Source organism: Streptopelia decaocto, assembly GCF_964273445.1.
Source record: "Streptopelia decaocto genome assembly, chromosome: 14".
In the NCBI taxonomy this organism is placed as follows: domain Eukaryota; kingdom Metazoa; phylum Chordata; class Aves; order Columbiformes; family Columbidae; genus Streptopelia; species Streptopelia decaocto.
The window spans coordinates 5,348,362-5,375,686 of NC_138669.1; the positions used below are offsets into that span (position 1 = coordinate 5,348,362).

General features: G+C 55.1%; 2 protein-coding genes across 5 annotated transcripts; one reads left to right on the forward strand and one right to left on the reverse strand.

Moving 5' to 3' along the window:
• Positions 1–337: 337 nt before the first annotated feature.
• On the reverse strand, positions 338–8,379 carry CD40 (CD40 molecule). 2 transcript variants are annotated; one of them, XM_082065075.1, is made up of 9 exons: positions 8,286–8,379; positions 6,853–6,934; positions 6,080–6,205; positions 5,827–5,970; positions 5,500–5,599; positions 4,513–4,574; positions 4,155–4,253; positions 3,765–3,790; positions 338–1,107 (listed from the first exon to the last, which is right to left on the reverse strand). In XM_082065075.1, the coding sequence occupies exons 1-9, from the start codon at positions 8,331–8,333 to the stop codon at positions 970–972; spliced, it is 825 nt and encodes a 274-aa protein (XP_081921201.1). In that variant the 5' UTR covers positions 8,334–8,379; the 3' UTR covers positions 338–969. The 2 variants fall into 2 exon arrangements, with proteins under 2 accessions (XP_081921201.1, XP_081921200.1); XM_082065074.1 differs by lacking the exon at positions 338–1,107 and adding an exon at positions 1,361–3,467.
• A 1,689-nt stretch (positions 8,380–10,068) lies between these two features.
• On the forward strand, positions 10,069–27,063 carry NCOA5 (nuclear receptor coactivator 5). 3 transcript variants are annotated; one of them, XM_082065156.1, is made up of 10 exons: positions 10,074–10,188; positions 13,135–13,321; positions 13,808–13,915; positions 17,654–17,720; positions 20,832–21,137; positions 21,390–21,505; positions 21,701–21,827; positions 23,518–23,717; positions 24,417–24,734; positions 25,127–27,063. In XM_082065156.1, the coding sequence occupies exons 2-10, from the start codon at positions 13,159–13,161 to the stop codon at positions 25,762–25,764; spliced, it is 2,043 nt and encodes a 680-aa protein (XP_081921282.1). In that variant the 5' UTR covers positions 10,074–10,188; positions 13,135–13,158; the 3' UTR covers positions 25,765–27,063. The 3 variants fall into 3 exon arrangements, with proteins under 3 accessions (XP_081921284.1, XP_081921282.1, XP_081921283.1); XM_082065158.1 differs by lacking the exons at positions 13,135–13,321; positions 13,808–13,915 and having other exon boundaries at positions 10,069–10,188; XM_082065157.1 differs by lacking the exons at positions 10,074–10,188; positions 13,808–13,915 and having other exon boundaries at positions 10,209–13,321.
• The last annotated feature ends 262 nt before the right edge of the window (positions 27,064–27,325 follow it).

Genomic DNA, 27,325 nt, shown 5'->3' on the forward strand with positions numbered 1-27,325 from the left:
GCCTCTGGGCTGCAGGAGATGAGGAATCCCGATGGTGAGCGAGACTCCTGGGACTGGCGACAGCAGGGCTGGCGGGGACGTCAAGTGCCGAGGGGCGTGTGGCGCGTTTGTTCCTTGTGGGAGAGCAGTGGGGCTGGGGGTGCTGTGCTGGGGGGATGCTGCTCTGGCTGCACAGTGTGGGGGTGCAGGTGTGCACTCAGAGAGGTGCTGCAAACATTGCAAACCTCTGAGCTAATCCCCTGGAGCATAGTGCTCCAGGTGTCCTGTCAAGGTGCCCCGATGTATCAGCCACTTGCTGGGCACCTGCTTTAGCATCATCCGCCACTTCCCTCATCCCTTTGAGCTGCTGTTGCAGCCCATGGCGTGGATTTGCAGGCACAGTGGATTTGCAGGCACAGAGCTGCCCACCCTGCCAGCTAATGAGGAGGAGGCTCAGGTGGGTCTGGGGCACCTGGGGCTCACGTGCCTGCAATGCAGATCAGCACTGTCAGGCCTACCCCAGTGCAGGCTGTAGGCAGAGGTAGTTTGCAGATGACAAATATCCTTGACAGTAAATATTTTTCCCACCCTCATCTTTCTACAAGCAGATAAGGTGGCAGCACTGTGGCAATATGGTTGCTGGAGGGAGACAAACTCTTTGGCAGTCTTAAAAGTCTATTGTGTCCCTACAATTATTTATAAACACAAGAAAGCCAATAAGCACAGAATGGAGCTCCACAGCTGCATTTGTTATGACAATGTTATCTCTCCCTCACACCCACGCATGCAGATCCCCAGTGCATGGAAACTCGCCGCTGGTGACAATCAAATCCCCGTCCCATACATGGCAGGACAGGCTGGAGGTTTTGCCCTCTCCTTGCTGACTGTGTTCGTCTGTTTTCCCCACAGTGACCCAACGCACAACTTCTCCAGCAGCTTTCACCCCCAGCTTAGCGCAGCGCCTGCAGCGTGCAGGGTCCCAGGGTGCCCTCACAGCAGCACGGTCACAGGATTGCAGTGTCTCTGTTCCTGGTGGCAGCAAGACGTGGAGCCTGGGTGGCCTTGGTCCTGGTAAACCAGCCCCGCAAGGTGCTGGGTGCCTTGTGGTGAGCGGGGTCCTGGTGTCTCCTGAGGGGAGCGTGGGACGGGACGGGTGTCACCAGCGCGGGCAGCAGGACCCCGGGAGCGCAGTGCAGCTCTGCCGAGTGCTCAGCCCTGTCTCTGCAGGAACCCCCACCTGGGAAAGCCCCAGGACGAGCTCCCCAGCTGTCGGCAGCGACCAAGACACCGACTGGGAGCCCTGAACTGGATTGGAGAGTGGGATGATTTTTCATTGCTTCCTCGTAACAAGAGGACAGGAGTAAGTGACTAGTACAGTTCGTTCACTTGGTGAAGATTTATACAATCACTTCATCCAGTAATTGGTATTCTGGGGAGAGAGGGAGCTGCAGCTCCAGCATCCGCCTCTATTTGTTTTCTCTCTTTCTCTCTTTCTCTCCCCTTTTCACAATGAGTAATTCTGTCCCTCACAATCCCATTTAAACAGAGCATTTGCGGAGTGAATAATTAGCTACATTCAATTAGGTCTCACGCACTCTCCCTTCTCACTTTGGGGGACAGATGTGCTAATGAGATGGCACATGTCTGAGACGCGGGAGCGGGTGTTACACACGCTGTGTGGGTGGGGAGGTCAGCGCTGCGGGGCAGGGAGCCTGAGGGGGTGCCGGGGCAGGGGATGGTGCTTTGGGGGCCATTTGGGGCCAAAGGCTCCATGTTTGTGGCCCACTGGGTGTTGATCCTCTCTGCCAGCAGGACCAGCAGGAATCAGGGTCACCTCTGATCCCGGGGCAGGGGGTTCACTGGGCTGGTGCTGTGGGGATGCTGCCCAGCCCTGGGGCCACCCCCAGCACCGCCAGGAGCACTGAGCCCTGAGGGGGAGAGCTGCTGACATGCTTTTATCTCCCTTATTAAACCTAACATTAGATTTTAAGAGGAGCCTTAAATAATGTGCTGCTGCCTTTACAGTGAAAATCGCTTCGTGTTCCAGCTGCTCCTGGATCTGGGATTTATGGCCTTTCTTAGGCCACGCTGTGTGTGCCTGGGTGGTGGCGGGTCATCGGCTACAGCTGCTCCCCGGTACCTGGAGCCCACGGCAGCTCTACTGCTGCCACCCAGCACAGTGACACGGGCCCCACGCGGTGCAGGTGGCAACGGCCCTGCAAGGTGAGGTGACCGAGCCTGCCTGCTGCAGGCAGCCCTGCCTGTACGCCCGGTCCCGTGTGGGGCGGGCAGGGGGGCTGTTGGACCAGAGCTCCTGTGTGCTCTGCAGGCAGGGCTCGACGGTGGGGCTGTCACAGCGCCTGGCACCCTCGGGGGACGCTGGCTGCGGATGCAGGGGGAGCACGCCCGGGCTCGGGGTGTGCTGGAGGCTGGGGGACGGTGTAGGGGGCTGTGGGGCCGCGGCAGGGACGCAGCACAGCTGATGGCGTCTTCCCTTCCCTCCTCCCATGGGAGCACCTGTCCCAGGGCATCCTCCCGGCCGCAGCAGAGCTGGGACCATCAGTCAGGAGCGGCCGGTCCCGGAGCGCTGGGAGGCGGCAGCCGAGCGGGGCCGCTGCAGGGCCGCGCTGCTCACGTACACGGGATAACGAGGGAGTTTAATCGCGGCTTCTGCCGGGGAGCGACGCGGAACAACCGAGTCCCGTCGCTCCCCCCGGGGCGCGGCGCACGGGCCGTGGGTGCGGCCGCGGGTGTGGCCGCTCCCCCCGCGTGGCCTGCGCGGCACGTGGCCAGCAGCGCGCGCCTCCGCCACCGCACGTGCCGGGTGTGCCGCCCCGCGCGCTGCCCGGCGGCGGGGGGAGCCCGGACCCGCGCGTGGGCGGTGCCGCGCTCCGCCGGTCCCGCAGCGCCATCTGCCGGCCGCCGCGGCGCAAGGGGGCGGGCCCGGCCCGGGGGCTGCAGGCGCGGCGGGATCGGAGCCCGGCGGGACGGGAGCCCGGCCCACACGGCCGCATGGCTTGGCGCTGCCGTGGCCTCCCTGGGCGGGTGGCGCGGGCGTCCCGCAGCAGCAGCCCCCGTTCTCCGGGCAGCGCGGGGTCTGCCGGGGGTCTCCAGGCGAGCAGCCGCGCTGTGCCGTGCCGCAACACCCGGGCGGGCGACCAGAGCAGGCGCTGCTGCGGTGTCCCCACGGGGGTGGGCGTGCCATGGTCCAGTGCAGTGTCACATCACTGGCAGCCAGGACAGATGCCGGATTTCTGTCCCTGCTGGGGAGGGGACAGAGGAGACAGTGCTGGCCCGGTCTGTGCTCCTGTTGGAGGCAGCGCCCTGCGCCCTCACGGCCTCTCCTGCTCTGACATGCGGCTCTCCTTGCCGTCCTCCTGGGCCACGGGCTGGCCCCTGAGCAGGGTTTCCTGCACAGGGAAGGGTTCGTCCTCCACCTCTGTGGGCTCCTGCGGGTCCTCCAGCTCTCTGGGCTTCCTGGCCCCTATCTGCACAGGGGCAGGGGTCAGGGGCAGGCAGCTGCATCACCCACCTCTGTGGCCATGTCTTTCCCACGCTCCTGTGCAGAGCAGGGCCTCACTCTGTGCAGGTCCCTCATGTCTCAGCATTGGCCAGCAGCATCCCAGGGTTGCCCCAGCCCTGTTCTGTCCCAGGCAGGCAGCCCCAGGACAGCCCCCACCCCTCCTGCTACCCTGCAGAGACCCAGCCCCTGCACTGCTGCTGGCACACGCGTGGTTGTGCCCAGGAGGGACCCCAACCCAGAGGAGGGCTCTGAGCAGACTCACCTGCTTCTGCCTCTGTCGTCTGGGATCTGGATGGAAAGAGGGACAGAGAAGGCAACAGTCAAGGGGGAGCACCCCTGCCCTGCTGTGAGCTCTCAAGGGTTAGAGCTGGTGCTGCTGCACCGCAGGGCCTGCAGCTCATGTTGCATCTGCTGCTGCTGCCAGGCTGGAGGTCTCGGCACGGGACCCGGGCTGGACCCACGCGGCACCAGCACTTTCCTCCAAGAGCTGGCCCAGCTTGGGCTGCAGCAGCTCCCAAGGACAGAGCCCGCTGACTCGGCTTGGGGGGGCTCAGGGAGCCGTGCCCAGGCCGTGTCCCCAGAGCTGCCGCCACCCTCCCTGCTTGGCCCCTCAGCCCTGCATGGCATCACTTCCCGTGTCCCAGCCCCTCACCTGTGTGAACCAGACAGTAGATACAGATGCCCAGGAGGCACGTGACGACGGCGGCCGTGATGGGGATCAACACGGACAGCGAGGAGCGTCTGTTGGACTCTGCAAGGGAGGTGGAGTCAGTGAGCACCTGTGTGACGCTCCACTGAGACCCAGAGATGCCTCAGCCCGAGGCCCGGTCCCATGGGGATCCCTCACGGGGACAGAGAGAGGCAAGAAGGGGTCATGCCAGAAGTGTGGTCAGACCCTTCTGTCCCAAAAACACCCACGGGCCAGGCCAGCTCCTCCGAGTGCTGCAGGAGCTGGAGCACCAGGAGATCTCTGCTCAGCACGGGCCCAGCCCCGGGCAGCAGGCACTTACCGCAGATCACATCCGAAGTGTTTGTCCCTTGCACCTTCACCATCAGCCCCTTTTCCTCACAGCTGCAGGGAAGAATGAGACCAGGTAACCACAGCAGCAGGCTGAGCACATAGAAAAGCCACGAAGGAGGAATGGCCGGGGCTGGGCAGGCTGCAGAGCTGTGTTCTGTGCTGAGCCTGCCGTGCACTGCCGAGGGCCGCGGACCCAAGGTACACAGCAGCGTCCCACCCAGGGCCCCAGTCTGGTGTTGCTGAAACTGCTGAAAATGGGGACAAGGCATAAGAGGAAGCAGATATTTGAGACCTGCCCAGTCAGGGAGGCCCTAGGGCTCAGGCACTGCAGCTATTGCAGAACGGCTTGGATATGACTCGATGACAGGCTACAAGTGGCTCCGTGGGGAGGTAATTTCTGGGCACAGATAAAAACAAAGTGAAATCCAATGGCTGGCAGCTGAGGCGAGACTAATTCAGCCTGGAAATAAGGCTCACGTTTCTTCCACAGAGTGCAATTAACCCTCGAGCAGCTTTCTAAAGACGGGGATGACCTGCCAGCCCACGTCATTCTCCAGGCCAGACTCTCCTTGGAGAGGGCTGGTGCCTCTGCTGATGACTGCGGCCAAGGAGCGTGTGGGGAAGGAGAGCCTGGACAGGGCACAGGGTCCCTGTAACCGCTCATCCTTTGCTCCCTACTGCAGACAACAGCATGGACATCCCCAGAGGGGTATGCTCTCCACACACATGCTGAGGGATGGTCACAAGTGCCTGGATGTCTGCCTCGAGCTCAGCCACGTCACCCTCGACCTCACTGTGCTCACAGCTTTGCTGCTCTTGCTTGTGCCCTACGCCAGCCCAACACTGTGTCCCTCAGAGGCCGTCCTGGTTGTCCGGTTCCCAAGGCCACCAAGGAGGCTGGCAGCAGAGGACATGCTCCTGGGGAATGGATGCAGCTGGGGATGGGCAGAGGATGTGGTCAGCACTCAGACAATACCTTGTCCAGGGATGGCACGGCTCGGTTTTAGAAGAAACATTGGAGAAGGTGCCTTCCGCACAGGGCTCACAGGGGGATGACATCTGGGCCACAGCCTTGGCTGGAGAGGAGCAGAGGTTGCAGGAGGGTCAGTACAGGCTGCAGGAGGTGCAGGGCTGTGGGACTGGGCGAGCAGCACTCCCGGTGGCAATGCTGCCAGGCACAGCATAGGCAGAGCCCTCCCAAAGCCCTGCCAGGGGTATCTTGCTGGGGAAGTCCCCCTTTCCCTGGAGGTCAGTGTCGCCAGGGCAGTGGTCTCACGGAGAGGGAGGAGCTGGTCGGACTCACCTGCCACAAAGCCGAAGCCACGCTGGCAGGGCTGGTTCTCCACGCAGGTCTGGCAGCTGGTGTCAGAGCAGTGCATGCCGGTCTGGCACTTGCACACCGTGTTGTGTGTTGCATTTCCTTGTGTCTTCACGATGAGGCCGGTGTCTGAGCAGAGGGAGAGTGGGCGAGGTGAGGCACCTGGCAGGTGAGCCTGGGGGACACCAGCCCCTGCAGCCCCCACAGCCCGGGGCTGGTGGGCACAGGGAGCACTTACTGTGATCACAGATAACGTGTGGGGCACAGTGCTTCTCCCTGGTCCAACCCTGCTGATAGTGTCCACTCTCGCAGCGGGTGCAGACCGAGTCTTCTGTGCTGTTGCATTCGGAGACCAGCTTTTCCCCTGCAACAGAGGCCGATGAGGAGGGGGCGAGGGGATTCTCCCTCTCTCCAAGCAGCAGCTCTGCCAGCAGGACAGGGGAGCACTGGTGGCTGTGGTTGCCATGGTCACTGCAGCACGCTGCTCAGTAGCCTCATGCTGCTCCAGCAGCCAGGGCTGCAGGCGCCAGCTTGTCCCATGGCTGCACACACTGCACGGGGCTGGCTGGGGAGGGCTGCTGAGTGATGGGGCATGAGAGCAGGGGGGCTGTTCACTGCCTCCAGCACTACAAGGACTGGGAAATGATCAGACAGTGACAGCAGGAGCTGGCAATCACTATCGCAATTTGGTAAACACCATCATGACCTGGTAGTGCCAGTGGCAGCACTCTCGCTGCAAGCTGCCCGTGCCATGAGATCCTGTGGCTGCAGGGGCACAGACAGTCCCAAGAGAGCTGTGATAGCTTCAGTGAGGTCCAGGGTTTCACCGAGGGCACCCAAGGTCCCCAGTGGCTCTAGCTCTGAGGTGACACAGGGAGGTGAAGCCATTGGCACTGCTGGCAACAGGGTGGGGAAGGGCTTGGTCAGCCTGAGCTGCTCCACGATGTCTGGGCAGGGGTCCCTGGCACAGCGGGGCCCTGGGGCCCCAAGATGGGGAAGAGGTCTCCGTACCTGGCTGACACCGGTTGCAGCACCTGCCTTTGTGTTCATACTGCTTGTCAAAGCACCTTATGGCATCAACAGGCTCCCAGCACTGGAAGAAACAAGACCTGTGAATTCATGCTACTCCCCAGCACTCTGGCACTGCCTCACCTCTGCGAGCACATGCGTGCTAACCTGTGCGCTAACCCATGACCCGAGGTGAGGGCTTCTCACACTGTTCTTCCCATGCCTACGCTAACCACAGACCGCAGCAGAGCCGCCTGATGCCACAAGCGCTCTCTTTGAAGTGGGGTGGCAGTGATTCCGGTAGGGTGGCCCCATATTTCCCCAGGTTTCCTAAGAGATGCTGATCTCACATCGCGCTGTGTCCCTGCTCATGGTGCTGCAGTCCTGGGCAGGGGGGGGCGATGTTAACTGCCAGCCCCTTCCCAAGGCTGATGCACTGGTCCTTAGAGGCAGGAAAGCCCCAGGCAAGTATATCGTCCATACAAAGTCAGCCAGGGCTCGCTCTTGCTGCTCCAGGCAGGGGACTGTGCTTGGGGAAGGGAATCAGATCTCAGGCCAGCCTGGAGCAGGAGGGCACCCACAGCACCACACCATCGCACAGAGCGAGCCCCGCACTGCCCATCCCCAGCAGCCTGACAGGTCCCAACCGCCGCAGGGAGCAGCAGGAGGGGTCGGCAGAGCCCGTCAGCCAGCGGGGCTGCGGGAGCGCTGGGCGCGGGGCACTGCCCACCCCCGAGCGGCCCCTTGGGCAGCCCTGGCTCCATGGGCGGTGATGGGGCTGTGGGACACCGGGAGGTCTGACCTGGGGACGCCCGGCCCTGCAGAAGGGAATTGTCCCCGCTATCACACATACCCGACGTTGGGCAGAAAGGGAAGTGAAACGGAGGCAAGCAGGGCTGTCCCTGCACCCCCCCGGCCTCTCAAACTGGGCCCCGGGCTGGGGGGATCCCAGCCGAGAGCCCGGGCGGTGCCCAGGGCTGCGGAGCGCCGGGGTCGGCGCTGCCCGTCCCTGCCCGCGGGAGCTCGCCCCCCTGGACAGGGCCGGGCTGCAGCCCCAGCCGGGCCCCGCTGTCGCGGCTGGAAAGCGAAAGTACGATCGTGCTGAGGGGCTGGCGGGCAGAGACCTGCCTGCGCTGTCTGCCCTGCCCGCGCTGCCCGTCCTGCCCGCGCTGCCCGTCCTGCCCGCGCCGCCCTTCCCTCCGCCCCGACGGGGGTCCCAGGCGCGGCCGGACCCGGCTGCTCCGCACGGCTCCGCACGGCCCGTGGGCCTCCCGCGGGGGCGGGCCGCGCCCAGGGGACGGGCCAGCGCCGCCGGACCGTGCCCCTTCCCGGAAAGCCCGACAGCTGCGGGCCGGGGCGAGCAGAAAAGAAAATCAGAGAGGAGGAAAGAGAAGGAGAGCTGCGCCCTGCCCGCCCCCAGCCCCAGCCCCACTCACGCCCAGCAGCATCGCGCCGAGGAGCCCCAGCAGCCCGAGCCGCTTCATGACGCTGCGCCCCGAGCTGCGGCCGCCCGCCCTATAACGCAGGAGCCCGTTCCCGCCCAGGAAGGGGCGTTGGGCCGCCCCGGGGCTTCCCCGCGCTGCACCGGGCCCGGGGAGCCCCTCAACGCCCGGCCGGGGAAGCGCCCGCCAGCCCGCCCGTACCCTGGGCCCCGCGGGAAGGGCGCCCACCCGGGCTCGCTGCCGCCGTCCCGGTGCAGGAACAGCCGTCCCTGCGGAACACCTGGACCGGGCCCCGCCTGCCGCCCGGGCTGGGGGTCCCTCCGCGGTGGGTCTGTGTGAACGTCTTGCTGCCACCCGAGGTGGGAAGCTGGCTCCTGCCCGCTCCCTGCCAGCCCCGCCGAGCCGCTGCCGGCACTGCCCGGGGTGAAGGAGGAGCGGGCAGGGGCAGGAGTCACTTGCGGGCCAAGTGAGGAAAGTGTTTGCTCTGGCCCCACTGCTCCATTCCTGAGGCACAACTTCGAGATTTTATTTTCCCAGCTCAGAGACGCGGACCTGGAGAGCCCCTCATCACTGCCCACAGCCCCTGACCTCTGTGCAGAGTCCCTACAAATACATCAGCCCAGAAATAGGAAGGGGAAAAAGCGCTGGAGGCCTGGACAGGCCACTTGCCTCTGGCTCAGTTCCCTCTGAGGAGTCCCCGAGTGGTCCCTGGGGAAGTTCCAGGCTCCCCTGCCTGCGTTGGAGATTTTCCCTGGACTCCCCGTCTCACCACAGCGTGCAGCCGAGCAGGGAGCTGTGGCCTCAGCATCCCCGGGTCACACACGGTGCTGCCACCTTGTCCCCCCGCGGCCGCGCTGCAGGAACAGCCGCTGTGGTCATTGCTTGGGGGCTGTCTGCGGGCTCTGCCGGGCCACTGCTGCTCCAGCACAGGGCAGGCAGCGCAGGCAGGGCGGGCAGAGCAGGCAGCGCAGGCAGGACAGGCATGGCAGGCAGCGTGGCCAGGGCAGGCAGGGCAGGCAGGGCAGGCACGGCAGGCAGCGTGGCCAGGGCAGCCAGGGCAAGGCAGGCAGGGCAGGGCAGGCAGGGCAGGGCAGGCAGGGCAGGCAGCGTGGCCAGGGCAGCCAGGGCAAGGCAGGCAGGGCAGGGCAGGCAGGGCAGGGCAGGCAGGCAGGGCAGGGCAGGGCAGGCAGGGCGGGCAGGGCGCTTCCCTGACAGCCACGGTGGGTGAGCAGCCCCGAGACCGCGTGCTCTGGATTCCCCGTCCAGCCCTCACTTCCCAAAACTGACGCACTCGAGAGCGCGAAGGGTCCCAGGGGAGTCTCGAGGGCAGACACACGGAGGGAACGGTGGGGAGGGGATTTCTGGGCCCAGCTCCTGCGGCTGGGCCTGGGAAGTCCCCGCAGCTCAGGGCACCGGCTGCACAGGGGACGAGTTTGTGACTCCGGGCGCTCCCGGCCCTGATCCAGCCCCGAGCGGCCCGGGGGCGGCAGGGCCCGGTGGTCGTCGCCCAGCTGGAGCTGCTCAGGCAGTGGGAGCCCCGGCCGCCCGGTCCCGATCCCGGTCCCGGTCCCGGTCCTGGGCACCCGCCCCGTCCGTCCCGCCCGCGCGGGGTCTGCTGGCGCCACCCAGCGGCCTCGGCCCGCAGCGCCCGGGACTACAAATCCCAGCCTGCCTTGCGGTGCCGGCGGCTCGCGGGGCATGCTGGGAGCTAGGCAAGCCGGGCCCGTGCCTCGGCAGGCATGGCGGCGGGCCGTACGTCAGCGCGCCGCAAAGCGTGAGGCGGCGTCGTTCCCGGTGGGGCTTTCTCTCCGCTTTGCGACGGTGCCGTGCGGCAGCGGCAGTTGGCGCCTTTGTCCTGGCGGGCGGCGGCCTGAGGCGGAGCGGGCCCGGCGCGGCGGTAAGTCCGGCCGGCAGGCAGCGGGGGGCGGCGGGGCCCGCGGCTCCGGGCGGCGGAGCGGGCGGATTGAAGACGGACCACAGCGATCTTGCGGAGGGCCGAGTCCTTCCCGGCGCCGCGCCGGGTGAGCCCCGCGGCCTGCGGGCGGGCGGCGCCTCCGCCTCCCGCCCGGGCGTCCGGGCAGGGCCCGCAGCTCGCCGGGGCTGTTCCGCCAGGCCCGGCCGGTGCGCGGGGATAACGGAGGCGAGCGCGGGGGTGCGGCTGTGGCGGGAGAGCGGGCCCGGGGCGATGCCGCGGCCGCAGTGCAGCTCGGTTCCCGGTTTCCCCTGCGCTGCCTGAGGAGCCGCGGGGGCCCGGCCGGGGGAAGCGCCCGGTGCGGCTCCGTCCCCGCAGTAGCTCCGGGGCGGGGCGGCCGTTCCCCGTGCGAATGTTCCCCGGGGGCAGCTCCGCGTCTGCCTGCGACCCGGGGGTGCGGGTGCTGCCCGGGGGCGTGTCCGGCCGGGACCGGCACCGGGCGCTGCCCGGGGGCCGCTGGCAGCTCTTCGGCCCCTCTCCATCCTGCGGCGCCGGCTGCGCTTTTGCTTTGCCCGGGAACTTTTTGCAGACTCTGTGTGATGTTTCACTTGTGTCACATCAGTTTCAACATCCCGCTTCAGCTCTGTCTCGCTTTCTGAAGCTGTAGCACTATTAATAACTTCGGTTTTCAAGAGGAGATTTTTGGGGAAATGTGGCTTTATTGAACTTCCAGAGGATTTACTGGCAATAACCGGAGCTGGACTGTCCCTCTGCAGGGCCTGCTCGGTTCCCGTGTGTGGGATTGCTGTCTTTGCGCTGCCCAGGTGCGCAGTGGGCTGGTGCAGCGTGCCTAAAGCTGGGACAACGTTCAGTTATTCTGGTCTTGTGATTGCTGAGTGGCCCTTTACTGTGTAACCTACCAAGTGGAAAATGGTCAGAGGCAGTAAATGCTCTTTTATGAAAGTTCTCTAGTAATTCAGTCTGTGTTTGGGATTTATTGCTGTTTTAAAAGTGACCTGCAAGTGGGAAAATAGCTCCCTGTTTTTCTTCATATGGAAAGCTCTTGCACCCTCTTCCCTGGTCATCACCCACTATATCCTCACCCTTCAGAAAAAGAAAAGGATATTTCTTAACTGCTTTTCACACCGCGAGTTTCGTGTCCCGCCAGCAGCAGTGACAGCTCCTGTGTGACGTCCCACGGGCTGTGCTGGGGCTCCATGGCCCGTCCCGCGGTGTTGGTGACAACAGGACCCACCCTGCACACCACCCTGCTCCAAGGGGGGCTCGGACTGGATGGGTCTTTCTGTGTTTTAAAGCCACTTCACCATTTTGGGAGAATTCTAAAAACTTCTTTCCCCTCAGCTGAAAAGAATTTGAGCTGCAATAGTAGAATAGAAGTCTAGTGCTTCTGTACAGAAAAATGGAACAAGATTTGGTACTTCTGACAGGGAAGGTTAAATGGTGTGTGCAGACAAACTTACAGGAGGAGTGAGGCAAATATGGCAGAATAAATGACTTTTTTGTTTGATTTTGGTTTCAGTGTTGGGTTTTTTTTTGTCCTCCCTGTTCTGGCGGTTCAGTTAATTTTAAAACGTTTACTGGGCGTTTTTAGCCTCCGGTCCCTGCAGGGTTTCCTAAAAGGAGAAAAGTGATACAAACGTACAGTTGATTGATCTTAAAAAACAAAAACAAACAAAATTTTGTGTCTCAAATCTGGAGTAGGCGTATCTTTCATGCCACTTAAGCATTGTAGAAGTATTTATGTAAAACTGTTTTGTATTTTTGGATGTTTGACTTGATTATGTAGAGGCTACTTTCAAATTGTAATGAATAGATGTTGCTGTTAGGGAGTGTAGTGGCTGTTGGCATCTTGTGACTAACAGCAGAAGTTTCTGTTGATATACTCAATTTCATCAGTTTTCTTTTGCCAGGTTTCTTGCATGTTGCATTTCTGCACATGAACTTTTAGGAAGTATGACGACTTTGTCAAATAGTTTTCAAACTTTTGAAGTTCTTCTTGAAAGTTTCAGCATGTTTGTATGTATTTTTTTTTTTAATAAGCTTTACATAATGATAACTTTCTAACTAGAAAGTATGAATCCTGGGTGAGGTTTGGTGGGATTTTTTGATGGCTTGGTAGAATATGCTATGTTGGGGTTTTTTTGTTTGAGGTTTTTTGCTGTGATTCTCTGGGTAGGTCTGTGCAGGTTCAGGTGTTCCCACTCTGCCTGCCTGGTGTGGGTGACCAAGCGTGCTCCTATGTGGGGATGAGATGCCGGTATGGCATCGACCTGGGTGGGTACGTTCCAGCTGTGGACCCGCCTGCTGTGGGAGCCGATGTTTCGGTGGGGACCAGGAGGGGGATGAGGGAGAAACTGTGTTTTCTGGGGTTGGAAAGTTCAGGTTTCACACGTAGTAAAGTGATCTGAGCATGGTCATTGAGAGCATTTAAACTGTGCTTCCTCATTCAGAGCCTGCATTGAAATATTTGAGTCCCGTTATGCAATGTTGTGATGAGTGTTTCCTCTCCGTGCATTAAAATATTGCATAAATTTCAACACTTCTTTCCAGTGGACTAAAGAAATAGATGTGACAACAATGGGTGTATTGAAAAGCTTGAAGTTAAGATGTTTTAGTGGAAAATGAGTTTTATTTCTATCTTAGTTTGGAGTTAAACCATTAAAACTTATCCACGAAATAATTAGGTTTGCTACCTTTTGGTATCACAGAAAAGCTCAACCAAAATGCTGCGCTATACGATTTTTCCAGACCTCTGTATCCCCTGTATTAAATTTCTCTGGAGTGAAGATTGCGTCAAGCAGACCCAGTTGGCTTCTAGTCTGCAAAGCTGTTAAGTTTAATCTTGTTCCAGTTTAATTTTAATGTCATGGATTGAAATTATATGCATGGCCGTTTTTCTTTTTTGCGAAGAGTTGGATTTGGGACAAAAGCAAAATGGCTCAAGGACGCAAGAGCAATAGCATCAATCAGAGCGACTTCACTAACAGCACCAAGCCTCGGGATTTAGAGAGAAGACTTTTTGTCGGCAATTTGCCCACAGACCACATGACTCGTGAAGAAATGGAAGAGCTATTTTCAAAATATGGCAAAATCAGGGGTTAGTATATTATCTTATGCCTTTTTGTGGCTGGGAATTCAGTGAGAAATATAACTTTCATGCTTGTCAAGTGCTGTTTGATGACGATGAGAGGAGTTACTGATGTTGCTCCTAAGAAGTGACCTTTTAATGGTAATTTCCTCTGCCTGCACTTTCTCTGAAAAGCAATTCCTTCGATACAGCTGAAATGTAACGTGTATGTATCAGCTCTGCTTCAGCTTTTGGGGTTGCAGGGTGATGTTACAGTATGCTTTCCTAGTTTCTTCATCAAATGGGTCACTTGCTGGGCTGTATTTTGGTCACTGCCTTGTCAGAAGGCAGCTGATCCGTGTAATGTATTTCAGAGTGTTTGAGCTCTGCCTTCTGGCCCTGGCAGACGCGGGTTTCCAGGGACACTGATGTCCATTGCTGGGGCGTGTGACGGCTGGGGTGCGGGGAGTCTGTCCCGTCATGTAACTGCTCTTGCCCTGCTGTTAACTTTTCCAGCCCTCAGCATGTACCGTGGCTATGGGTTCGTGCAGTATGACCATCTAGAAGATGTCCAGGCCGCTCTGGCCGGTGAGAATGGTCGCCTTTATAAAGGGTATAGATTAGGTAAGGACCACTGCTCCGCGCTCTCCTGACCCAGCATGTGTTCGGTAGAAGGTGCTTTGGTGTGAAGCTCTGGACAGAGCGCTGTGTGAGACCTGCCTGCCATTACTCTGAATCACTTGATGGGCTATGGATTTGCCTTCCGAGTTATTTGCTGTCAGTGCTGTGTGGTTCACCTGCAGTGTTTTCTCTTGCTGTCCAAGTCTTGATCTGAAGTTATTTTGATGTGTTAGTATTTCAAAAGCTCTATTACACTGTGTAAGAAACAGTTCATGCGTGTAGTTTTAAAAACATTTGTAAAGCAATATTGAGCTTCATCTTGACAGGTTCAGAGAAATTGGTCACAGCACTTAGTGCCTTGTTAGATAAGTAATCGTAACTTGGATTAATTTTTTGCACATGTAAAATCAATCTGTAAGTAGTGTGATAAATACTAGGTGCTTTCAAAAGGCCATTTCCATAGAGATGAAAATAATTCTCTTAAATCTATTGGGAGCAAACTTAAACAGAAACAAATGGTTAGAAATCTAAGAGTAATCTATTAAATGCAAGCAAAAAAATGACTTTTGAAGGAAGCCTATGCTAATTTGAAGAAAAGTGGTTTGACTTAGAAAGGAATGAAAATGACTTTTGGGCAGATGTGTACACAGCAGCAAATATGAGCCCGAAGGTGGAAATAGAGGCAAGTAGGCAAGGAGGGTAGAATACAAGAAGAAATTATGGCTGACATTGGTAAAGTCTGAGAGCTTGAGCAGGAACAACCGTGGCTGTTCTAGAAGCTGAGGTGTAACTGTCTGGAAATGATAACATTTCTAACGGGAAGGTCCCACCTAGCCTTCAGTTAATGTTCCTGCTCTCTGTTTTTGAAGAAGCAGAAGTTGTTTTTCATATAATTTCCATTTCAGTAGCAAACTGAAAAAGGTGAAGGAACAGCTATCAAAAGTACCCCTCTCCAGCAAACCAGCGCCTGTGCGGCTCAGTGATGTGAAGCCCTGCGAGGTGTTAGTGTTGGGTTTCCACAGCCTTGGAAACAGGGTTTGCAGCGCCCACACGGGCCTGTGGCCGTGCCGGGGTGAGCGGCCGGGCCCACGGCAAACGGGCTTCACCTCACTGAGGGGTTCAGTAATGCCAAGTAAGCCCTGGCTGACTCACGGTACTGCCAGTTTTATGGCTGAAAGGGACATTATCTTCTGTAAGGCATTTGATTTGATTAATAAACTAGAACAATTAAAACCAAGATAGGGTTAAATGGATTTCAAATGAATCTTGGTGTCGCATAGATGGAATTGCTCAGCGCTTTGAGTGGTGCCCTGGAAAAATGGATTCCTGGCCACAAAGTGCTGTTGTCAGTGACTTGGAAAGCAAACACACAATAATGTTTTACAAAGAGAATGAAATTATGAAGGTTGAGTCAGTGATGGTGAAATGAGCTGACCTTGTTCCTAAGCCGGTGCCAGCAGAGCTGAGCTGTCAGTAAAGCCTGAAGAGAGGCTCAGCCCAGTGAGCTGCAGGGACACAGAACTACAGGGAGGGGGTGGGACTGGGGGCTGCTCAGTGCTGCTGTGCCTGCTTCAAACAGGGTAATGTGCCTTGGAGAAGCCTCAGAAAAATCTGAAAAAGTCTTAAAGAGTTGAAGAACAAGCCCTAGCAAACGCCTCAGGATACAGGAGTGATGTGATCTGTGTGTTACAGGCAGACTGGAGACGAGAGAGTTTTCATCTAGTAGGCATAAGTATGACAAGTCCTTAAATGGAAATAAATAGCTTTTTTAACAGCAAAGCCATTTAATTCTGGAATAACTTATTGGAGCTTTGGTGGTTTCTGTGCTCTGGAGACTTTTAAATTGGAATTGGATGTTTTGCTAAAAGAGAAGCTCCACTTCAGTGCCACTGCTGCACTTGAGATAGGAATGTAATTCAAGAAACTGTCACCTGTGTTGGTTCAGGAGGTCACACTGTATGGTTGCAGTGGCCCTGTCATCTCAAAATCCTTCAGGACAGAAGACTTTTTTTTTCCCCCTCGGAAGTTTTGTCAGTGTTAAAATACTTAACATGTAAATGCTGTTGGCATTAAATAAAATGTTATTAAATCTGTTTGTTTTGCACAAGAGAAGGATCCCTGTCAAAGGTGGTTTTTGTTCTAGTCAAATATTTTTGTTCAGATTTAAATACTTTTTTTTTTTTAATTTGAAAGAAATGTATGGTATTGAGTGTAAAAATCATAATAGTTTTCTGCAATGGCATATTAAAACAGAAAATAAAAATAATCTTAAACCAAAGAAAGCAGATAGTGTCTTGCTTAAAGATAATACTTGACTTTAAGGTGGGGGGGAAATTCTCAACTAAATAAACGCAAGGAGAACAGTTTCCGCAGTTATGCAGTCTGAGTATTAAATATAATTGCTAATAACATGAGATGGTAAGAGGCTTTGGGAGAGTTTAACTCCAATGTTGCATTATACTAATACTTCCACAAATTGACAGAAGTGTTTTCATATCTGTAATGAGTCAAACTGTGTAGGGAATAAATGTCCATGGGATTTCATCTCTGGCAGCAGCCAGTGCAGCTGCCCCTGCTCTGGAGAGGCTGCGGCTGCTCCGGGACGTTGTTCTGCGCTGCAGTGAATGTTCATTGCGCTCGCCTCTCCCCCCAGAAAAGAGAACGCACTGCTTCTTGATTGACAACGAGAGTACAAATTAGAACTAACCCCTTAATTCCAATTTAAATCTTGCAAGTAATGAAGGATAGTTTGGAATGTTACAGAAGACTGAGTCTGTCTAAAGATATCGTGGCATGTTTATTCACTTGCAAGAGTTTGAAAATAGTTAATGTAAATAGCTAATAAGAAATTTTAATTGCTAATAGATTGTCAGGGAGCAGACAGGACCTAGGGTGGTTTGTTCTTTTCCTTAAAAGGTTTTAAGAGTGAAACATCTGCAGTCCTTTCTGTGTGTTCCTGCCGCCCCAGTACACCATTTCTCATCAATGGCTGGTGCAGGACGTTTGCTTTCATCACAGCAGAGCTGTGCGGGCCCTGCCAGCTCGGGGAGACTCCACCGTTTCTGGCTGAGGACAAGACTGTTTCTCCAGCTCTTTCTTACTTCCTTGTATTTCACTTCATGGTGTTTTCCATGGAGATGCTCTGAAGCCAACCCATTTTCAGATTCCTGATCTGTTGCCTCAGTTCACCTCCGTTAGCAGCGGTGTTTGGGTTACACGGCACTGAGTTTCCGGGGAGCTGGCGCCGTGGGCTCCTTGGTCCCGGCTGCATGTGCCGCCTGAGAACCGGGGGTGTGTTCAGCAAGGGTAGGGTGTGCTCCACCGGACAGGGCTGGCTGGGAACGCGAGACTGCGCTGGCCATCCGCTCCTTTTCTTGAGGCTTTGCAGGCTCTGCTTTTTCTCCTGGAGCCTGTGAGCTGCTTTCTGCTTGCTCATGGACTGCAGAAGAAAGAGGTTCTCTTATGGAATGAAGAGTCTGACTGTAGGCCTGAACATAAAGGGTTAAAACTTCACCCAAGCTGTCCACCCTATTTTGAAATCGGAGAAATCCATGAAAATTTAATTATGTTGTACTATCTAAACTTAATAAAAAATTGTCAAAGTGACAATGTCTCCCTGCTGAATGGTTTTTCTTGCACCATCTGGATGTTGTTGAGCTTAAGTTGCTTTCATTTGAATTGTGCTGATGATCTTTTTTTTGTTCCATAGCATTGAACAGATGGGTTGATTATTCTTTACAGATATTAAGAAAGCAGTGGAAAGAAGAAATATGAATAAGGCTTCATCAAGGTCCAGTCCGGCACGAAGGTAAAGTACCTGGAAGCAGTGAGTTATACTAGGAAGGTCGGGCTTTCTGGGCATGAGCCCAGCGGCCTGTGCTAAATGTCTGTGTCTCTTCCCTCCTGCCACCTCCCCAATCCAACGGAGATGCTCGAGCGAGACAGTCGGGATGTGGCTGCTCCACCTCTCCAAGCCTGTCTGACACCACGGAGGCATGAGGGAAACCTCGTGTCTGCTGTTACTACAGCTAGGCGTTGTTTGCAGTACAGGTTGTAAGAGACTTGTCAGGAAGAATACACTTGACGTTTGCTCCTGCCTCAAATCTCAGGGAAGCTGAGACGGATCTATGGAAGGCCGAGGGGCTGTAGCGTTCCCAGTGCCATGCTACAGAGGACTTTGGGATCTTACCTCTTCAGGTGTCGCGAGCTCCAGTGCTGAAGTGGGACTGGAAGAGAGCGCGTGGGTGCAGCACAAGGCAGAGCAGACGTCTCTTGCGCAGTGACAGTGATGTGTACCTGCCAGCTTCTGCTTTCCCACCCGCCACAGCCACCACACGTGCAGCTCCTGCAAGTCCTCTGTGTGTGAAGCCACAGGCGACTGGAGACAAGGACTGTCCTGTTACAGGACAACTCTGCATTCCTTTCCATGGTGTTACTAGGGAGTGCAGGAAGATGTCCTGTGGTTACAGCTTGATGTAAGGTGTGCATCTGCTGTGCAAGAAACCTACCACCATAAACCAGAGCAGGAGTAGCTGCCATCCTTGGCATCACTGGGTCGTGATGCACTTATCCTGCGCAGGGCCAAATGCTCCTGCAGAGACTGTGGCGTGGGCATCGCCCGGCCGTGCCTCAGGCACGCGGTGGGTCCCGGTGCAGGCTTGGCAGTATCAGGTGTGCCAAGTGCTGACACAAGGCCCCAGAAACACTGCCAGCACAGCAACAGGCACCAGTGGCACGTCTTTGGCCTCGGTGGCACTGCAGGTGCATGATGCTGGGGGTGTGGAGCAGTGATGCAGGTGTTCGGGGCGGACACCCCAGCCTCGAGTACTGGTCCTCGGATCGTGCTGCAGAGGGCTGGGCAGCAGCACTGATGCCATGGGTGTCGGGACCTGCGTCACCCTGATGTGTGTGAGAGCAGGTGCCCTGAGGAGCACTGGACGTGTGTGACCGTGGGCATGGGCTTATGGACTGCACTACCCCCGCGGCTGCCAAAGGCTTTGGTGCCAGGGACAGGCACTGGATTCCAGCTGGCACCGCAGACACCACGACTGTCCTGGGTTGCCAGCAGCAGGCCCCAAGCAGCCCCATGGGCACAGCTGTGGGTGTGCTGGTGCGGGCAGTGGACTCTAGGCTGCACTGCAGGTGTGCGAGCAACGGCTGCCAATGCCAGGTGCGGTGCCGGGCCGGCAGGATCCAGCGGCTGCAGGAGCAGACTGTGGAAGCGGCGACTGTGGTGCCTCCTCCGCGAGCAGCAGAGCAGTGATGCAGGTGCCGCAGCAGAGGGGACCCGCGCCACGTCTGTGCTTCGTTGCAGTTGTGCGTTGTTCATTCTGCACCATTTTGTCTCTGCAGATAATGTGACCTGTTCTGGTCACCTCCGCTCCAACTGGAATAAATGTCATATGCCAAACAATTACACTGCATCTGACTATTTTGCTATATGGTTTTACAGCTACGGAAAGATCAGTTACTTGGCATCCATCGGAGCAAATCAGAAGTTCCTCCTGAGCTTCTGCCACCATTCACTGTAGGCTGGGGGGAAGGGGTCGATGACAGATATATGTCACGGGATGTGGTTACAATACAGATCACAAACAAGTCGGATTTATGTGTCCAGGAGGCTGAGGAGTTTACACCTGGTGTGCAAATACGGTGTTTCTTCTACAGGAGGAGGCTAAGTATGCTCTTGGTGGCAACTCTGTAGTTTGTCCCAAGATGTTTCATATCTGACATACATGGAGCTGGCATGCTCTGCTTTTATCCCAGATCCACCGCATCCCTGCAGATCCACCTCCTGTTGTCCTCGGACACGGAACTCGATCCTGCTGCCTCGCTGCTCCCCAGGTGCCTGCTGCGTGAATGCTCTGTGTTCTGCTTACCTTTCATAAACTAGATTAGGCTGCTAGTGGACTCAAAGTCTGTCAAGTTTTGGAAATAAAAAGATTCAAAAAGCTGTTTTTTCTTTTTTCTGATGGTTGTCAGTATCTTGGGGAACGAACATTCCAAACACATGAAGCTTAGTAGTTTCTCTGCAAGATTTTTTTTATATTTTGCTTATACTACAATGAAGTTATGTTGTGTTACCTTTTTTTTTTTCCTGGAAAACAAAAGATGACCTGGAAAAAAGCCTACTGTTTTGGGAAAATATTAAGACTGGAACGTTATTCTGCCTTGCCTTCGAAGACGGTGCAGTACAAAGTGTGAAGGAGATGGATGGTTCAGGTATGATGGAGCCTGCTGCTGCTGAGGACACCATGCTGGCTTGGTTTATGCCCTCCTGATGTGGGGCGTTGCGAGCATAAGACTGGCTTTCTATGGAAACTGTCCCTGCAAATCCAGGACCCGGCGGTAGCTCTTGTTGCTTTCTGCTAGCAGCACAAACCCAACCACACCGTGGAACCTACAGTGTCTTTGTCACAACAAGCTCCTTTTAAAATCATATACAAATAACAAATTATTTCAGGTGTTCTGTCATTAACTGGTGACTTTAATGGATCCCTTGAATGCTCCTGAGTGTTGCATATTTGTGGTTATTAGGCTCCAGCACCTTGAATTCTCTCACTGAATTTGTAAAACCATGTTTGGTAGATGACCTGTGGCTGACACTGGAGGCTGGAGGCCTTAAAACGGTGGTTTCTGAGGTGCCTGTTCACTTCTTCCACAGGTGCTCTACACTCTTAGTGATGCTCCATTAAGGAGCTTTTTGGGTCTTGTTTGGCTGTGATAAACATCAGAATTAAGAAGCTTCTTGAGGCTGCTTCAACAAATATGCTTTTTGGGCAATTCTTGCAGTTGCAGGCTAGGAGGGAGGATTGAGCTGCTGAGAGCAGGGTCATTTTGGCACCTCAGGTGAGAGACCTGGGGGTGACGGTGCTCGTGCTGTTAGCAGTCTGATAGAATTCCCTGGTGTTTTCCGCAGAGAGCCGTATGTCTACGGGGATGGCCGTGATGGCAGACGTGACCGCTCCCCGCTGCGGGGGAGCCCACGGAGAGACCCCAGAGATGGTAGAAATGGGCGAGATTCCAGAGACCCCCGAGATATTCGAGCTAGAGACATGCGTGATGCCAGAGATCACCGGGACCTACGAGACCCACGGGATATCAGGGATCCGAGAGACTTGCGGGACCCTCGTGATGTCAGAGATCTTCGGGACCCACGGGAGCCGCTGTACGACCGATACAGGGATCCACGGGATATGAGAGACCCTCGGGATCCCATGTACAGGTAATTTCCCCGGGATTGTATTTGCCAACACGTTTATATGGCGATCCTGCCGCAGTGGCTGTCCTGGTTTGAGTGGTGTCAGGCATTAAGATTCTCTGGCTGGGGACATTGGGTGCCTGCTTTGTGTCTTGTGGGGAGCAGGTGGGTACTTCAGAAACTGAACTGGAAGAAGGTGTGTGATGCATTGACCAAAGTTACTGCCTGAGATCGTGCTGGAGCATGGAAACCCTTGTTCTTCTGTCAATGTTGCAGACGAGATGAAGGTTATGACCGTTACCTTCGCCGTGAAGACTACTATCGGCGGAAGGATGACTCTTACTACGACCGTTACAAAGAGCATTTTGATAGAGCACCAGGGAATTCAGACGGTGAGTACCTGTCAGGTTGTAACAGGCAGATTCACATTGTCCCTCTGTGAGGATGCAAGAGATGCCAGCAGTGCCCAGTGCGTAGCGCTCAGTGACACGGGGTGTTCGGAGATGGACAGGCTGGCTGTGTGCACCTCATTGTTCCAAACAGGTCCAAAGGACGTTATTTGTTCTGTCCCTGTGACTTGCTTTCAGACCGCCTGAAGCGTGAGGAGCGGCGCCGAGAGGAGCTCTACCGCCAGTACTACGAGGAAATCAAGAGACGTTTTGACGCGGAGAGACCTGTGGATTGTTCTGTGATAGTGGTGAATAAACAGACAAAGTAAGAAAATAGTTATGACCAATTTTATTATTGCATGGTAGAAGAAAATGGAATTAAGCTTAGTCTGGCCTTGAGACTGTCTTACAGGTTGGGGAGCGCGACTGTAGAGCCACCACTCCTGTCGCTGTTCTGGGAATACGTGTTGATGAGATGGAGACATTTTGTATCTTGTGCTTTACGCTTATTGCCTATTTGTCACTTACCACTCTACTTTGTCCTGATGCTTTTCTACCTACCCTTCGTATCAGCCTGCTGTCATGACAGGCTGTAGTGGCCTGTACTTGTTATTCATGGATGACCAATATGGAATTATCAATATGTGGCAGTGAGCAGGTAACACAGAGCAGTGTTGGGGTGCAGGCGGGGGGTGTACATTTCAGCGCTCCTGTCAGAGTGGATTCAAGGTCAGGTACCCGTCCATACCATCAACCTGACATGGATGATGTTTAAAATCCCTGCTGAAAGTGGTCGTGAATGATACCAACAGCATGTGTAAAGGGTAACCAGGGCCATCTCATGTGGCCGTCTGAGCACTTGTGAGGCGTACCTCCCCAAACACAGGGTGGGTTTTTGGTGTGCTGAATGCAGGAGTGTTAATCTAGAGAGAAATGCGCATCCCTGGAGAATGGCGTGCTTTCTCCTGGAATGTCAGGACTCGAAGCAATTTTTTGACTCAAAGGAACTCGTGCCTAAAATGTTACTGTGTGGTTAGTTTGGAGAGTGGGCACTGTGCTGGGAACAGAGGTGCCCTGTGCCGGGGACAGCGGGACAGGCTGTGACGGTGGCACCACTGGTGTCCGTGTCTTTACAAACTGTAAGAGCTGGAGCACATTAATAAATCTTTGGTATTGAAGCACTGATGTCACCTACTGTAGACCTGTTGAAAGGTGACTCCCAAGTGACTTAGATACATGATTGACATAGCTTGGGAATCCTTAACAGGACAGTTGGCAGGGGAAAAGGTTTAATCACAAAGTTCACATCCAAAGATGATAAATTGAACCTCTTTCAGAAAGTGTGGTCACACACAGACTACATTTCTCAGAATGCATGTGCAGTTAGTATGGCAGCTTAAAAAAAGATGTGAAAGCTTTAAGCTCAACTGTGGGAGCTGTGGTTTGGGTTTGGAAGGGGAAGCCTGTGGGACAGTTGATGTTGGGTTAGAGCAGAAACCAGCTAGGAGAACAAAATAGCAAGAGAAAATGTATTTGGAAGTTGAATGTTTATGGATGGGTAGTTATCCTCTGAAAATTAATTGGTCTGTGCTGCAGTGAATTAGGACAGGGCACGTTGGAGCAGTTAGGATACTGAACACAGCACCGGTAACCAACTCCTATGTGCTGGCTGTTCTGCTCTGTACCCCTTGGATCTCTTCAGGCATAACTTATTTAATGAGTTTGGTTTCAACATATTTATATGTGAGTGAATTTATAATAGTGTAAATCCCTTTGCAAACGCTCTGTTTCTCAGCTAAGCTGAGGCTTGGTTTGTAATCTCTTTCAGTTAAAGTGAACTGACTGATTCAGATCAAAATAAGGGTAGGGTACGGGCTTTGATATTATCGTAACAAGATTGCTTTGGTACTGTCCTGTTAAACACTGTGAAGTTTGGCGAGTGTGAGCTGAGGGGAGGGGATATGCAGCAGGGTTCGTTTTGCAGGACTGACTGAACTCTGGCTCTGCTCCGGCAGGGAGTACGCGGAGTCGGTGGGGCGGAAGGTGCGGGACCTGGGCATGGTGGTGGACCTGATCTTCCTCAACACGGAGATGTCACTGACGCAAGCCCTGGACGATGTCAGCAGAGGAGGGTCTCCTTTTGCCATTGTCATCACCCAGCAGCACCAAGTTCACCGCTCTTGTACTGTTAACATCATGTTTGGCACCCCACAAGGTACTGAGGTCTCTGTGTGCCATGTCACTCTCTGGTTGCTCTGAGCTGCTCGGAGTGCTGCATTAGAACACTTGCTGTCAAGCAGGGTCACACAGGACAAAGTTCATCTTACTGTGACATAAGTAGTTATTAATTACTTGATACCATGTCACGCATGCGAATATAATTATTTACAAGTTTCCATAATACTTTTTTTGTCCCTTATCAGAAGGACTGTCTAATTTCTACTAAGAGAGAATCTCAGCTGCGTTCTTAGCACATAACATCACCGGCCTTTGAATCTTGGGGCAAATTTTGTACCCCAGCAACCTTCAGAGGGCAAGTTTTGGATCTGTCCAAGGCTTTAGCAGTCAAATGGCTGGAACCGTCTCCTCTTGGAGCACGGAGAATTATGTGAGAGCTAGAGGGAGCTGTTTTCCCTTTTAGTTGGGTGAGAGGCAAGAAAGACACTTCTTGGTCTGATACAAAAACTTCTCATAGCCCTTGGCCATGGAGGAGAAGGTTGGCCTTGCTGGGTGAGGCCTTGAGCCTTCTGTGGGCTCAGGAAATGGCAGCGTTGCTGTAGGAGCTTCCCAAGCCCAGGCTTGCGATCCCAAAGCGATGCCTGCCAGCAGAGTGGGACGTGCTGTGTGTGCAGGGCGAGGCACCGCGCGTTAACGCCGCTTTGGGTTACCTGACACGTGTTTTTTCCTTGCGCAGAACACCGCAACATGCCCCAAGCTGATGCCATGGTGCTGGTGGCAAGGAACTACGAGCGCTACAAAACCGAGTGCCGGGAAAAGGAGCGCGAGGAGATCGCACGGCAGGCGGCCAAGATGGCAGATGAAGCGGTGCTGCAGGAGCGCCCACCCCCCGCGGATGAGGGCGTCCGGGGGGGGCACCCGCCCGGCATCCAGACTCTCTTGAACCTGCTGGCAGACAACCGCTATCTAACCGCTAAGGAGCTTGATAAAGTCATTAATTACTTGAGAGACCGGAAGGAACGGTTACTGAGGGGAAGCGCTGATTCTCCTCAGGGTAAGTTCTTCAGCCCCAGACCCTATCTGGTTTGTGAGCTCTGTGAGCTGGGACCCGAAAACACTCCTGGGGCTGCAGAGGAGTCCCAGTGCCATAACTCCTGATACAGCACCTCATTTTGCGGAGATGGATGTGTCCTTGGGGCTCCTGAGGAGATTCCTGTGTTTCATGTGAAAGAACTGTGGCTCTGCATTCTCTTGGGGAAGGTACAGGGCTGCTGTCACTGGTTTTGTCGCTACACAAAGGGCAGCAGTTCTGTTGAGTGGTTTGGTTTCCCCATAGGGTGTCTGTTCATTGATGCGGGTGTCTTTGGCAGTTCTTTCACTAGTTTTCTTCAGGTGCCCCTTCAAGGGCAGTTGCAGAGCTTTAACCTTCTTTCCTTTCTTTCCCAGCGCCCATGTCAAGACAGCCTTTGGGGGCACCTTCAGGACCATCTCTGGGCAGTCAGTCCAGCCTTCCCAGCTCTCAGGCTCTTCAGAGTTCACAGCCTTTGGGCTCTGCTCCTTCTGTTCCAGCGTCCTCTTCTAATCCTCAGCAGGAGCTTCAAGCAAAAATCCTCAGTCTCTTCAACAGTGGGACAGCAGCTGCTGTAGCAAACAGCAGTTCTGCAGCCCCTGTGGGCGTTTCAGGTGGCACTCCAAACCAGAACTTTGCTAACACAGCCAGTGGTCAGGCCTGGCCCACACCGATGAGTGTGGGAAATTTAAACCAGGCTCAGCAGAGATTGCAGACTCCGAGCACACAGCTTCCTGCCCTCCAAGGCCCTTCAAGAAATGCAGGTCCAAGACCTGGAGCTCCTCCACAAGCTCAGTCGCTCTATGGTCAGCACCCAAATCGCCTCCCTGCACCTGGCAATGTACCTGCTCAGAGACCAGTATCTTCTGGGATCAACTTTGACAACCCCAGCGTACAGAAGGCCTTGGACACCCTTATCCAGAGCGGTCGTGCGCTCTCCCACCTGGTGAGCCAAACTGTGGGCCAGGGGCGAGCAGGGCCCCCTGCCCAGCAGCCCATGGGTTCCTATCAGTGACACTGCTGAACCTGCCTGGCCCTTTCCCCTCCCCTTTGTCATTCCATACTTAGAGCTGTTCAAGAGTCCCCTGTCCCTGACATGGGACACGTGCCCCTGGATGTGCATGTCCTCTCTGTTTCGGTGAGAGTGCAGCCCAGTGGCATCGCTGCTGTTGCTCGTGCTGCCCGTCTTCACCTCGGTCTGGTTAGCAGTGTTTGCAGGAGTGTGCTCTGTTGTCTCAGTGGCAGGAGGTGCTCAGAGCCACTGTGAATATTCGGTTGTTCTGTCCAGTCCCAGAAGCTGCTGCAGTGACAGCCCTGCTGCGTTTTCCTCACTCCCAGCAGCTGGTGCATCTCCCCATCACAGTGCAGCCTGCTCTCGCTGAATGGTCTTACTGTGGTGTTGGGTCAGCGATGAGGAAATGAAACGGGACTGAACAGAGCGGTACCCTGACCGGGCGTTCTTGGAGAAGCCCCTGTTTTGGAATGGGCACTATTTTTCTTTGCATTTTTTTCTTTTTTTTTTTTTCTTTTTTTTTTTTTTTATGGTATATAAGGCAGTTGGCAAGTCCATTGGTAGTGATGGAGCTGAGCTCCTGAAGCACAGGTCTGGCCACTGCTCAGTACCCCGGGGCTGTGCCGTTGTGTCCTGGCAAAGGCAGAGAATTGCTCCTCACCATGCCCAGCATGTTTGGTCTGAGCGCTGCACCAGATCTGAAACACGAGCCTCTAGCTGAGGCAGACATTGCAAATGGTCTGTCGATTTTCCTGCACCCACTGGTCAGTGTTAAGATCAATCTGTTAAATTTGGCACATGAATTTCCTTTTCTTATGATCCTGCTTTGGGACAGTTGGTTACTGGAGCCCCCAGCTCAGCTGCCGCTGTGCTGAGGTGCTGCCGGCCCTCCCCGGGGTGAGCGTCTGCTCCGCAAACCTCATCTCCCTGTTGGCTGCAGGTTTGTCCAGCCAGGGGGGAGAGGCAGTGCCAAGATGCAATACCATAATTTTGTACTTTTTTTCAACACTTTGAAAGCAGCAGCAGACAGTTGAGCAGAAAATCGGCCAGTGATTCTTCACGGTGTTTTTAACCAGTAACATACTTTGATACCAGAACACAAAACATCTCTTAACAATGTCATCCTCCCATCACAGCCTTAGAGTCTGTGGGCTTCCTGCAGACAGCCCAGAGAAGTTAAGCAAGCACTGTTCTTGGAGTCGAGGATTTTCTGTGTCCCAGGCGGTTTGTGTTGTAGCTTTTTTTTTCTCTCTGTGCTGTTAACAAGAGGACATTACTTTTTAATAAAAAGACAGGAAAAACGTCTTGTTGCATTTTTGACACTTGACGGCTTGAGTACAACCAGGATCCATTATGCCGCTGTGTTTGCCGTTGCTCCCCTCCAGATCAGCTGTGCCTGTCACTGGGTGCTCAGCAGGTGTACGGACCTCGCTGTGAGTGCTGTGACAAGAGTCTGTCTCGGTTGTAACACTTTGGTTGCAAATACCTTGTGCTCCTCATTCTCTCACAGTAAACTGGTGGCTCCGGGGCGGTGGCAGGGGTATCAGTGTGTCTGTCTGCCGGT

What these genes read in the sequence shown, in the direction of transcription:
- CD40 (XM_082065074.1), bottom strand. Translation starts at nt 8,333, where the DNA reads ATGAAGCGGCTCGGGCTGCTGGGGCTCCTCGGCGCGATGCTGCTGGGC. An exon ending in CTGCAACCGGTGTCAGCCAG is followed by an intron (nt 6,206 to 6,852) that starts GTACGGAGACCT and finishes CCTCTGTTGCAG; the next exon opens with GGGAAAAGCTGGTCTCCGAA. An exon ending in CTACTGTCTGGTTCACACAG is followed by an intron (nt 3,791 to 4,154) that starts GTGAGGGGCTGG and finishes CTTTCCATCCAG; the next exon opens with ATCCCAGACGACAGAGGCAG.
- NCOA5 (XM_082065156.1), top strand. Translation starts at nt 13,159, where the DNA reads ATGGCTCAAGGACGCAAGAGCAATAGCATCAATCAGAGCGACTTCACT. An exon ending in AGGTCCAGTCCGGCACGAAG is followed by an intron (nt 17,721 to 20,831) that starts GTAAAGTACCTG and finishes TGTTTTCCGCAG; the next exon opens with AGAGCCGTATGTCTACGGGG. An exon ending in CATGTTTGGCACCCCACAAG is followed by an intron (nt 23,718 to 24,416) that starts GTACTGAGGTCT and finishes TTCCTTGCGCAG; the next exon opens with AACACCGCAACATGCCCCAA.